This window comes from Chelmon rostratus, chromosome 1 (assembly GCF_017976325.1).
Source record: "Chelmon rostratus isolate fCheRos1 chromosome 1, fCheRos1.pri, whole genome shotgun sequence".
Taxonomy (NCBI): domain Eukaryota; kingdom Metazoa; phylum Chordata; class Actinopteri; order Chaetodontiformes; family Chaetodontidae; genus Chelmon; species Chelmon rostratus.
The window spans coordinates 20,408,095-20,420,233 of NC_055658.1; the positions used below are offsets into that span (position 1 = coordinate 20,408,095).

The 12,139-nt window shown below is 44.1% G+C and overlaps 1 protein-coding gene across 2 annotated transcripts in view; it reads left to right on the forward strand.

The window, feature by feature from the left end:
- The window catches only part of LOC121604458 (BTB/POZ domain-containing protein kctd15), a 29,294-nt gene that overhangs the window by 11,936 nt on the left and 5,219 nt on the right, over positions 1-12,139 (forward strand). For both annotated transcript variants that reach the window (XM_041933983.1, XM_041933975.1), the window contains exon 4: positions 3,624-3,929. In XM_041933983.1, coding sequence (XP_041789917.1) covers positions 3,624-3,929 — 306 coding nt within the window. The remainder of the gene's footprint in view (positions 1-3,623; positions 3,930-12,139) is intronic.

Below are 12,139 nucleotides of genomic sequence, written 5' to 3' on the forward strand. Positions count from 1 at the left end.
GCTGAAAGATGATAAAATGCTCTGTAGAGCATTTCCATTGCAGTCAGTTAATCCATTGCTGATATAAAAATATTCAGTGGTGCAGCTTTAAACCATACTGATGGCATTACTAGCAAGTTAGTCTCACCCCACAAGTACCCACACATGCACATGTGGCTTTGTCAGAATTATTATATATTCTGCCTACAGCTCCTTCCTGTTCAAGGTTTTTATTCAGTGATACTGTTTCCTAGGTGTATTCTATTCTTCACTTCTACTCCACCTTAACTTCTGTGACCTTTCCACCGGGCTGGCGCTTGTTCATCATTCTCTACAAGGGAACAAGGCGAGGCCAAGCCACACAGAGCCAGGGGCAAACTCTCCAGGCCTCACGGATAGTCTGAACAAGAGCCAAACCTCAGACAGCAGAACATGACATGAAAGCCCTGCATGTTTTCTGAAAATGATGGCCTGACTCAGTAAGATTAGTTTTTCCCTCCTTATTCATGCTTTTCCTTCCCTTTCTGTGAAGTCTCGACAGTCCAATCAGGCACCACGGTTGGAAGAAAACGCACTGGACTTCATTGTTTCAACTCATTATGATCCCTTCCGCAATAAGCCTGTGTTGATCTGCATACCTTTCAATTTGCGTGAAGCCGGGGGAAAAAAAAAATGCAAATAGTGCGAGGCGGAATTGAGCATGTCCTTATCTGAACACAATCAGGCTTGCCGTCGCCAGAGGGCTGGGTCTGTTCTGCTGCTGGCAGCCACGGCGCTGTGTGTTTTGCTAAATCAATGTGAAAGTCTGAGCAGAATAGGAAAAGAAATTTTTCAGCTACATCAGTGGAACCAAATATTCACTATTAATATCCTCCCTTGTCTCATTATTCAAAGTACAATTAATCACGAGAGTGTAAGCAATGCTCAGTCATATTGATGGCATGGTTATAAACCGTTAAGGGTTAGTGGTTTCTGGTTTATTCGGCTTTTGTGTTGCACTTTAAATCAATAAAACTTTGTTTCTTTAGCGATCAAATGCTGAAAATAATAGGAAAGAGCAAATGTTTTCATTTTGTGTGGGTGCTGTATATTAGATGGAAGTCTGCTGGATTTTCCGTCGGCAGCCGTTTAATCGACAACCGGTGAGCCTCTGCTTGTGTGGCTTTAGTCCTTTTTTGTCCAAAACATACGGTAGGTCTTTATCAGTCCTCCGACTCCCTCACAGTGACAGTTTCCATCATTTTCTTCCTCTTCTTCTCTTTCCCTGCCTCCCTCTCTGTCTCTCCCTCCCTCTGTCCTTCCCTGAGATGTTGCCTTGCCGGTGGGCGATCAGGTCGGATCATTATTTTGAAGCTCAAACGGGCTGTCTGGACACAGGATTGGGGGATGAATTGTCTCGTAGAGCTGGCAGCAGTAGCAGCAGCTCCAGCAGCCAGGACGGAGCTGTTGGCCCTGTCTCCCTCTCATCCTCACCTCAGCGCTTAGGATTACTCTGTTGTTTTCTGCGCTGCTCAGGATGACTAAAGTGCCTCGCAGACAGACCCCTGTTAAAAACATATCCATCCATGGCTTCAGACCTGTGAAGGATGAGGAGCTACACTTTGATACAGAGAGCTGCCTGAAGGGGAGCGTCTCAGTATGAGTTTTGTCAGCTGCAGCAAGAGGGCCAGCAGAGAAAAAGACAGGGAGAAAGGGAGAGAAAAAGGGAAAAAAGGACCCACTCCCCCCTCTCTTCTTTTGCATTCTGAAATCTTAAATATTAGACCGTCAGCTTAAGATGTGTTGCGTCAACGCTCATCCAGATGGAGTTGTATTTGGGTGTCGTTCACACGCCTCAGTTGAAGGCGCAGCTTAGATGACGGGGTAAACCAGAGAGGGAGGCTTTTCAAGGCTAAACAGTATGAGAGACGCAGCAGGGTTAATGAATATGCTGTTTGCTGCCATGCTCTGTTTCTATACCCAGCAGTGGTCTGGAGAAGGGAAGGGGAAAGACTCTTTTTAGATCAGGGCTCCCTGGCGGCTCCAGCACCCAACACCCACAGCCGCCAGTGATGCAGACTATATGAAACATATGTTGTTTCCGCCGCACAAACACACACTGTGTCACTTTTCAAGGGTGTTTAGACTTTGCACTGCACCAAGTGGAGCAACCTCTATCTGCAGCTATTCAATATGTAGCCAAATCAGTTGTTTGCTGTGGTTTGACAATGTCCAGACACTAAAACCAGCTATCGCCAGGAGCGTAGGAACATGTAAGGATAAACTTTGAATGGCAGTAATGGAAGTTCACAAACTAAGAATGTATTAAGCTGTCATTCTTTGTCACTGCGACGCACTAATCAGAACACAGATTTATTAATTACTAATTGTTTAGCAGAAAGATTTGCAGCATTTGGGTATAACCTAATTAAATCTTGTTCTAATAGGAGCTTAACATCGGGCCACAAGCCTCATTAACATAAAACTCCCTCCATGTGAGGAATACATTAAAACCCTCCTTGGCTGATGATTGTCCTCATGTTCACTTGCACATATCTTTTCCTCACCTCCCGTCTGCCTCCGATAGCGAACGTCCGCCTCCCTGTATTTTCTATGGTAGCGGTGAATGATGGTGCCATCTGGTCTTGTGGGAAATTAGAGGCAAGAGCACAGGGGCAAATGGCCCCCAGCAAGCCTTGCCCGGGAGGGAGAGGCAGACAATCTGCTGCAGACTGTCTGCACACAGGAATGCACCATCCCACTTCACTGGAGCCCTACTGACGGCCTTTCTGGAGTCAGCTCACTAAAACATGCTAAAGGCTAGCACAGCTCTGCCAAGAGCTACCGTGGAGGAGAGCAGCAGCATGGCTTTGCTTTGTTTATTGAGAGCGTTGTCCTGCTGGTCGGAGGCCTTCACCAATCTTGATTTATTGTTCATCTCTCCAGAAGATGTATGACATGACAATAAGTGAGACATTAAACTACCCTGTTTTCAAATTTGTGGCAATGAGATATCTTTAAGTTTATGAGGACAAAGGTCACATTTTTACATTCATATTTCAGATTCTTATCCGGATCGATTTAGCGTGAGTGCAGGAGTATGAATTTAAACTCATACATGGCTGACATTATGAGAAGCCTCAGTATAATGAGCTCATGCCTTGACCCTTTGCGCTCCTTAATAATGGTTTCCTATAACAGACAGTGAATACAAGGACACTGGTTGTATCTGGCACGCATACTGTATATGAATGTGTATCCGAAAAATATTCAGAAATATTGTAGGACATTGTGAGCATATTCATCAGTCTGCCACTGGTTATTTGTTCTGCCATGCATGCCTGCACCGTTGGTGTTTCACTACTGTAGAATGGTCAAAGTGCAGATGCAGCCAGAGCAGCACTCCTGGAGTAATGAGAGGTTAAGTGTCTTGCTCAAGGACACTTTGTCATTAGTTGCTGTGGGGAAGCCATCAGGTAACCCAGTAAGTATACCTGTTGTCACGCTAATATTGCACAAAACTGTATATTGTGTATGGTTTCGTCCCAGTGACCTTGATGGTGACCTGTAATGTCGTGAAACTCACAGTGTGTTAGTCACACATATAACTAAGAGGGACACACACACGCGAACTCACTGCACTTATCTCCATTCTGCCTGTGTAGGACTTCCACCTGCTGTATGAGGAGGCACGCTATTACCAGCTGACACCCATGATCAAGGAGCTGGAGCGCTGGAAGCAGGAGCGCGAGCAGCGACGGATGGCGCAGCCCTGCGACTGCCTGGTGGTTCGCGTCACGCCCGACCTGGGCGAGAGGATCGCGTTGAGTGGGGAGAAGGTGCTCATCGAGGAGATCTTCCCTGAGACTGGAGATGTTATGTGCAACTCAGTCAACGCCGGCTGGAACCAGGACCCAACGCACGTCATCCGCTTTCCCCTCAATGGCTACTGCAGGCTTAACTCCGTCCAGGTAACACACTGGAAACCCCCTTCTGTTTGTTGGGATTTTCTTTCCTTCTGCAAATGGCACATTGAATACATGCTAGTCAATTCAATTCAGTGCAAAACACAACTGCCAAATCTAGCTGTGACTAAAACATCTGACAACAGTACACATTGTTAGCATAGTGTTTTCACTGTGTTTTAATTGAGCTACATAGCTGTCTTGTGTTGGATATGCCAGTATGCCATTTCTGTGGGTTGGTGTGGTGTTCCTGATGTTGGTGCAAGTGCAAAATCCAGGTTTGAGTAATGCATGACAGCACGGGACAGATAATCCAACAAACTGCTTCTCCTTTTGCACAGACTGATGTGGCAAAATACAACACGATAGAAGTCGAGAGCATACACTTCAAATCAGTCATTACTCTAAAACTGGAGCGACCATGTGAGAAAAATACCATAAATTCTGTATTCAACACAGATTGTGTTGTCGCCAGCGTAGCATAGAATTTGTTAAAGATACAGTACACTAGTTTATAAATTCAATATTAGGTGACGGACAAATGCTGTGAGTAATGAGGGGTCATTTTAAAATCATTAGTGATTTTATGAATTAAAATATCTGTTTTTTTTAATCATCCTGTATGTTAAGGTCACTACAGATGCAGTTCCAGATAATTTCATTTTAGGAATATTCTGACATATTGTTAAAAATGTGTTAATCCTGTTTCCAGTAGCGCAGTATTTGCTCCTCACACACACTGAACCGGCAAACCAGTCAGCAGCAAATTCTACTCAGAAAATTGAGCTTATATTTAAAATCTCTTTGTCGCATCCCGAAGGTATAATGCAACCCAAACAATGGAGAGCCAGCTGTAAAGACTTCATGTCACGAATGGAGATTAAAATTACAGTTTCAATGCAGTCTGATGCAACATTAAGTGCAGCTTTGATTAAGCTCCATGACATGAGTTCAAACCAGAGGCCACACTGCGATACAGGCAGGTCACAACAAATGACTGTCGAGCTTGAGGACGCACAACTTCCTCATGCGAAGTTGAGTCCAGTGTCACTGTTCAGTTTTTGTCGTGGTGCCACATTCGTGAATGTGTGTGTAGTTTGAAGGTAGGACGGGATAGTTGTGCACAAGACGCACAAGCTGAGTTTTGAGATTATTGATATGAAATTAAACTCAGAACAAGTCCCACGTTCTGATTATGTATTTCACACTGGTGGAATACATACAAGACAAGCTAAAAGGGCACAACATGCAACACAATAAACTGACATATTGTAAGGAAAAGAATGCACAAAAATTTGACTAATGGCTAACTGGCACCCTGCTAACCTACAGTAGGACAGCATCCAGTGAAGTTTCTCGCCTCTGGTGTATAGACACAATCCGTGGCATGCAGGCTTGAATAATTCCTGAATCAAGTATACAGTAGCGTTAATGAACACATGCCCAACTCATTCATAAGGTGTTACGCTGGATGTCATTATGCAGTGAATGCATTTGGCAGATGTGAATGTGATAGTGCTGACAGACTTAAAGCACAGTGTTTCCTAATATAATGTGCAGTTTTAGCTTGAGGTTCTTTCCTAGCGTTGTTTTTTAAAGAATGAAATCTCTTCTGCATCAGGAGGGGACAGTTATTCTTTTAAAAGCACAGGTCTCCTCAAGATTTTCCAGTGAAGCGCTTGTATACAGTTTGTCTGCAGCCCTGCATCTGTTAGAGTTTGATTTGGCACGGGATGAGTTTTATGGGCTCAGTCCCGTATTTGAGATTAACCACAGGACACAGATTCCACAGAGAAACTTCACTATGAGTCAGTCAACAAGATTAGTGGCCTTGTGTACACTCTGCATGTTGCCACAGTGGAGACTTTTTTTTTCTTACCTTTATTTATCCAGCAGAGGATTTCGCTGAGCAAGCAAACCATTTTCCACCACCACCCGTCACCACTTTCCGACACACTTGTACACCTGGCTGGCATTTTGTGCCGTACAACCAGCGCTTTGATGGCTGCTGTGCAGCTCTACTGCTGTTCCTGAGCTTTAGTATTGGCTGAAGGAGAGGAGACCGTATCTTTTTTACCCTCTCAGTCCACATATTCTATGTCAGTTTGCAGATTTTATTTTCAGGTTGCTAGCCAGTATAAAAGCTGGTATATACACTGGTTTTCTTCATCGTCTATAAGCTAGAATTCTACCTCCATGCTTTGCTGTAAGGCAGTTGGCAAGATTTGTGGCCCTTTATACTGCATTTTGCCAGAGTAGAGATAATAGCCTGTTGTCACTAACTGAGATAATAGCTACTCTGATGGAGCTACAGTCAGTTTGTCAAGAGATTACCAGAGGTAATAACAGGTGTACAGAGCGTGTGTAGTTTTTCATTTTATCACAGTTTCCAAGTGGCTCTCGTGGCTGTAGCCTGATGTGAAATCTGAGCTCGGCCTGTCCTTTGTAGTCTGTGGCTGCTTGTGATCTTTTTAGATCCCTGTCTCCTGAAAATTGCGTAATTTGCAACATAAAATACATTTTGAGAAAACATAATAAGAAAGATTATAGGAGACATAATGCCGAACAAATTATGTTTTCTAGTCGCATAATGAGGAAATGTCGTCAGTGCTGGTGGCTAGTTGCAAAATGTTGATACTGAACGCATCGGTGAAATGTTCACTGACAACGTACTTCATTTGTTTTCCACAGAAGAAAGCAATCTTGCAATACACTATCCACACGTAGTGACTACAGCATTATTCAACATTTTGATGGCTCTGTTTAAGAACTGGTAGCCCTTGGTTAACATTAAGGAGAAATTATGGTCTGTTTTCATGCAGAACAAGTCAGCACTGACTTGAGACATAAGATTTTTAATAACATTTAACCAAAAGTGCTTTTGTTTCCTAAACCTAACCACAGACAGTCTGGATGTGAAACCTGGATTCATGGTGTCACAGTCCTTCACTTTGTATCTCCATCATCCAACCTCGACCACCTCCCCGCAGCTCCAGCACGGTGCAGGAAATGTAATGTTTCATTCACTCAAGGAAACGTTGTCTCTGAACCTAATCCAGGCAGCGATTATGTTGTCACCACAACGCAATTATGAGAACAATTCAGTAATATACAGACGTAATCTAGGAGACAGGGTTGCTTACTATTTTCAAACAGGTAGTCTGACTGAGCTGCACGGTAACAGCAGCGCAGTAGCGAAGCAGTAAGACGCTAAAAACAACTTCAGAAAAGTAGTTCAACAGTTGTGTTACCCAGAGAGGGCTGCGAGAGAGAGAACAGGGGGAAACATAACAGCCTCACACCACAGGCTCGATATAACACACTCCAGTGCCCACAGCCACGAACAGGCCAACACATAGAGGAGCCTTCCCCCCTCCAGCACCCAGAGAGAGCCTCTCCCAGGCAGGCTAGTGCACTCTGACACCTCCACCTCCCTCCTGCCAGCGCGAGAGACCTCCTCCAGGGAGGAGAGCCGAGCAAGCGGGACAAAGCACGTGTGGACTGCGGCCATGTTTTCCTGCGAAACGATGAAGAAGAGGAATGGAAGGGGGGGGGGGGGGGATGATATGCATAATTTACGCTTTACTCCTTTTAAGACACAGCTCCTTTTTAAAAAAGACTCCAATATAACACCGCTCAAGGCAATTGAAATACACGTATTGCATTTTTTAATACCATACTTACAATTTCTCAAACAGCCTAAACCGGTTTATACTTCTTTTATAGATTTTTAAATGACTTGCAATATAATTAATTGGCCGCATCAACTAACACAACATTTTCCCACTCTGTTTACCAGTGAGACTGGTTATGGAATGTGAGCGCATCTGACTAACATGGTGTGAAAGGAGTTTTTATTGTTTAGGTTTTTATTGGGCTGCTCCTCTGAGGGCGAAGCGAGCTGAAATCCTCTTTTCAGACAAACTGCCAACAGAAAGAGGAGCTGGAGCTTCAAGGTTTCCTGTAAGCGATGCTCCCTTTTGTCTCACAGCATGGCCTCTCTCGGTTAAGGTGGCGTTAGTCGTGGTGTGAGGCTCTTTTTTTTTTGTCCCATGCTGGCCCCTTTAAGACACACACATATACACAAAATTATGTTTAAAAAGAATGAAAAAATCAAAGCGCAAACACACACATATGCAAGCACAGTAGAGGGGCCCGGCTCATTGAGTCGATGTAGATGAGGACACGAGGAGCAGATGGAGGTGTTTTTTCGGTGTAAGGGGAGATTTTTCTAAACAACTTACTCATTCTGTCCTCTCTCATTGTTGCGTGAAGGTATGAGAAGGTTAGGAAAATAATCCTCGTCTTACTCGCCAGACAATGCGCCTCTGATCTGATTTCAGCCCTGGACCCCAACCCAGGGGAACACACACACACACACACACACACACACACACACACACACAACCACACCCTGCCCACAGAGGAAGACCAAGGAGGGGGGGGGCGGTGCAGATGTAGCACTGTCTGGAACAGAGTGTTTATGACTTGACTGGTTTTTTAGGAGGTCCTGACAAGAAAGAGATGGATACTTGACAACTTTTAAATGTTTGCCTTTTTCGATATACCACTGGCTTAGGGAGTTCATTTTAGTCCCAAATGGTTCTATTGAAGTGAAGGTATTGTTGCTGTCTTTCCCAGGGCTGGAAAACTGCTTGACCTTGTAGTACACTGGTCACAATGAGATAACCTGACATTTGTCAACACTTTACTGTACACCGAGCATAGCAGTTTTCCAGTTTTTATTCAGTTTCATCCCTCAGGTCAGTTAAACTGGTTATTCTTTGGAGTGAGACATCTCACTCATTTACTCAACGATAGTCAAAGCAGTTCAAGGATTCTCTTTTTGGGGCTTTTTTCAAGAGCATCAAAATTCCTGATATGTTATTATATCATCCTCTGGAGTTAGAAATATAACAATACTAACTATTTGCATCTACAGAGAGCATATCTTGGAAGGAAATTCTTACAGTCTTTCAATGTGTGCTGTAAATTTAGCTCTCTAGTCCTTCATCTTGTGTATTCAAATGTGAGAGAGTGAGAATAAACAACCCCACCTTGGCGAGTGATTCTCTATGAAGTCATGAATGGAATTTAGGGAGTAATGCAAACCACCTGCGCTGTGATGTAGATCCAGCGGAGAGAAACAGAGAGCAGCAAAGGCACTTAACGGAGGGAAAACATTTAGCCAAAGAGCCACAGAGGTGTACACACACGCGTCCCAGAGCTGGAGCCGGGCCTGCTGCGCCATACATCACCATGATGAAGCACTCAGATCAGACCAGAGCCAATCCGTCCTTCATCAATTTGACAGCGGAGGCAGTCGTGGAGAAGGGCCCCCTGTCCCCCTGCTGCCCAGGCGGGGAACGCAACACGTCGCAACGCTCTCTTACATGTCACACTGCCACTCCATCAATCCTGCGCTGGGTGGAAAGAGAGAGCACAGCTCATCAGAGCAGACAAGGCCACACAAACACCTCACTTGTGCTCCTCAGTGGCTGAACAAGACATTAACACCGCTGTGGCCAGGGGTCCCTGTACCGCCTGTGTGGCTCAGTGGGTAGAGCACAGCGCCGGGGCACTCGGGCCCAACAGGCAGCAGATTAACCTGCAGTTTGGTGAGGATAAAGGCTGGACCGTGTTGCCTGCTGACAGCTGCAGCAGTTGGTGGCAGAAAAATGTTTTTGCAGGACGTAGTATGGTTAGGTAGTGGAAAGCAGATCTTTCAAGAGTGACCCTGGCAACAGGAAACGGGAGTTATGATACACCGGGAGGGAAAAGAGAAGGAACAGGAAGAGAATTAATCAGATGATTCCCAAGTTTGTACACAATTTATTAAGAAGAAATAGACTTAATATAAAATGGAATGTAGAATGAAAAAGTGCCTCTTTCCACATAATTACATAAGTTATATACAAGAGTTATATTTGTATATACAGATATAGATATATTTGTAATGTCACATAAAATAGGTTTTGCAGTGCAAACATCACTATCAGTGATAGCAAGAATTACTCAGATCCTTTACTTAAGAAAAACATATTAATTCCACTACTTTTACATATAATATTATACTCAGGTCAATATTGTCAACAAAATGTGCTTTAAGTATCAAAAGTGAGAGAAGATAGCTCATGATTCAGAATGAATTCATTTCTAAGATCTTATCACATTTTAAAAGATTTTGTATGTTAAGCATGACTCTGCAGAAGCAACTGTAGTGGAATAAAAAGTAAAATAAACTCACCTTCCACCCATGGTAACTGCAGCTAGTAAAGCCAGACTACAGAACACAGATGAAGCTTACTGAATGAGTGAAGTAGTGTGAGATTCCTCACCCTCACATGCTCACATCTGTTCAGTTTAGTCTGATCTGTATGTGCAGGAGTGACCTAACCCTAAACACCCCTGCACCCTGTCTAACTCACTGGGTATTCACACTTCTTGGGGTAGGGGTCGCATTGCTGCTACAGGGTCACCTGAACTAAATTACTGTGTGGATTCATACTACTTAAAGACACTTTAAGTCAAAGTGTCCATTTGTAGCTGTGAGCTCAGCTTCACAAAGACAGCTACTAGATAATGTGACGCAAATGCTGTAGGAATATATTCCACTGTCAAAGTGTTTTTGTCGCTTGTGATTCCTAAAAAAGCTGGCAGATGGCTTAGAGAATTAGAAAGAGTTTTGTGCCAGATGCTTGCGATAAGCCGAGGATACGATGCAGAGACTGCATTTAGCGCTCCTTGTCACATATTAAAGACTCTGCATAGTTAAACAAAAGCGACCCCCTGAGTGCAGCGCCCATCACATAATACAGCGCGCGTGTCACATGTGTCAATCAACTCCGAGCCCTGTGCCATGAGGAGCAAGTGTCTTCCAGCGCCTCCGGAGAGGTGTTGCGAGTGCGTGTGTACTCCGGTGGCCATCAATATTACATTGTGCTCTGGTTTCCAGCCCTGAGAATCAACCACTTTGATTTCTGCCATCTTTGCTGTGTTGGAAATGTACGGCGTTGGGAGGTTAGAGTGGCGAGGCTGATATATCCTCTCCTCTTCCCCATTGCGACCCTAGATTGATTGGCAGCTCAGTGAGATGGTTATACGCTGAATGTGTGTGTGTGTTTTGAGGGCAGATCCCTGTGCAGCCAAGTCGACCCTGTAACTGTGACAATGGTTGATTATGTTTCAGATGTATAAGGATCACTGGGGATGATGAGGGCGAGGAGACGCTTTCATTCAGTGCTCTGCTTCGATCACACAGGCAGGAAAAGGCAAGAAGAAGCGCTAAAGTTCATTGTAGAAGTAGCTAACTTTAGTAAAGTGTTGCCATATGAAAAAAAAGGAAGGGCTGTGACATACCTCATGCCTGGTCCTGGACAATACTGTCTGGGAAGGTCATCTCTGAGTTCAAAGCAGTGTACAAAAAAGAATGCTAATTGGCTCTAACTCCATTTCACGGAAATGATCAAGCTAGGAATGAAACTCTGACCAATCAGATGGCTCACATGCAACTGGCTGTTGGAATATTTTGCTACGGCTTCGCTCAAGTGAGGCTGGAAAGTAAGCAGAGAAATCTGCATAAGTACAACATAAGCTGGGATCTGAAAGCCTGGAGTCACAAGTATGTTGTGCTGCACTGAGCCACCAGGACATGTGTTAGCTTTTTAAGAGGGTGCATTGCTTTCTGTTGTCAGCTGGGATTGATTCAAGGGCGCAGTCCTGTGGACATTGAAACCTTTTGCCTGGCTACATCTTAATTATTCAATGTATTGTTTATTCCCCCGTGGCACTAATTCACTGTGTCAAACTGAATGTGAAGTTTTTTTACAGCTTCTTATAGTCATTACAGTGTTCTTGAATCAGTTACGACTATCTATAATAATATCCTTAAGTCTTTTGTGTTGCCATGCATTAATGATAAAAGTGTTTTCAGACTATCTTTATTGATCAGGCCATTCTCCTCTGTGACCAAATTCATTGCCGAACATGACAGAGTCCCACATGCGTTAAGAGATGATGGGGAAAAATGCAATGTGATGCAATGATCAAAGAAGGCTATGTAATATCATTTCCATAATCGTTAGGCTCCTCCGTCGTCTGTCATGGATTTGGGAGTGTTTGATGCTTGGGCAGGTCTCTTAATTAGCCATCCTCACCATCAGCTGTCTGCCGCCCCTTCTGTCTCACAAATTACAGAGTTTGTCGTCGTCGTTGTC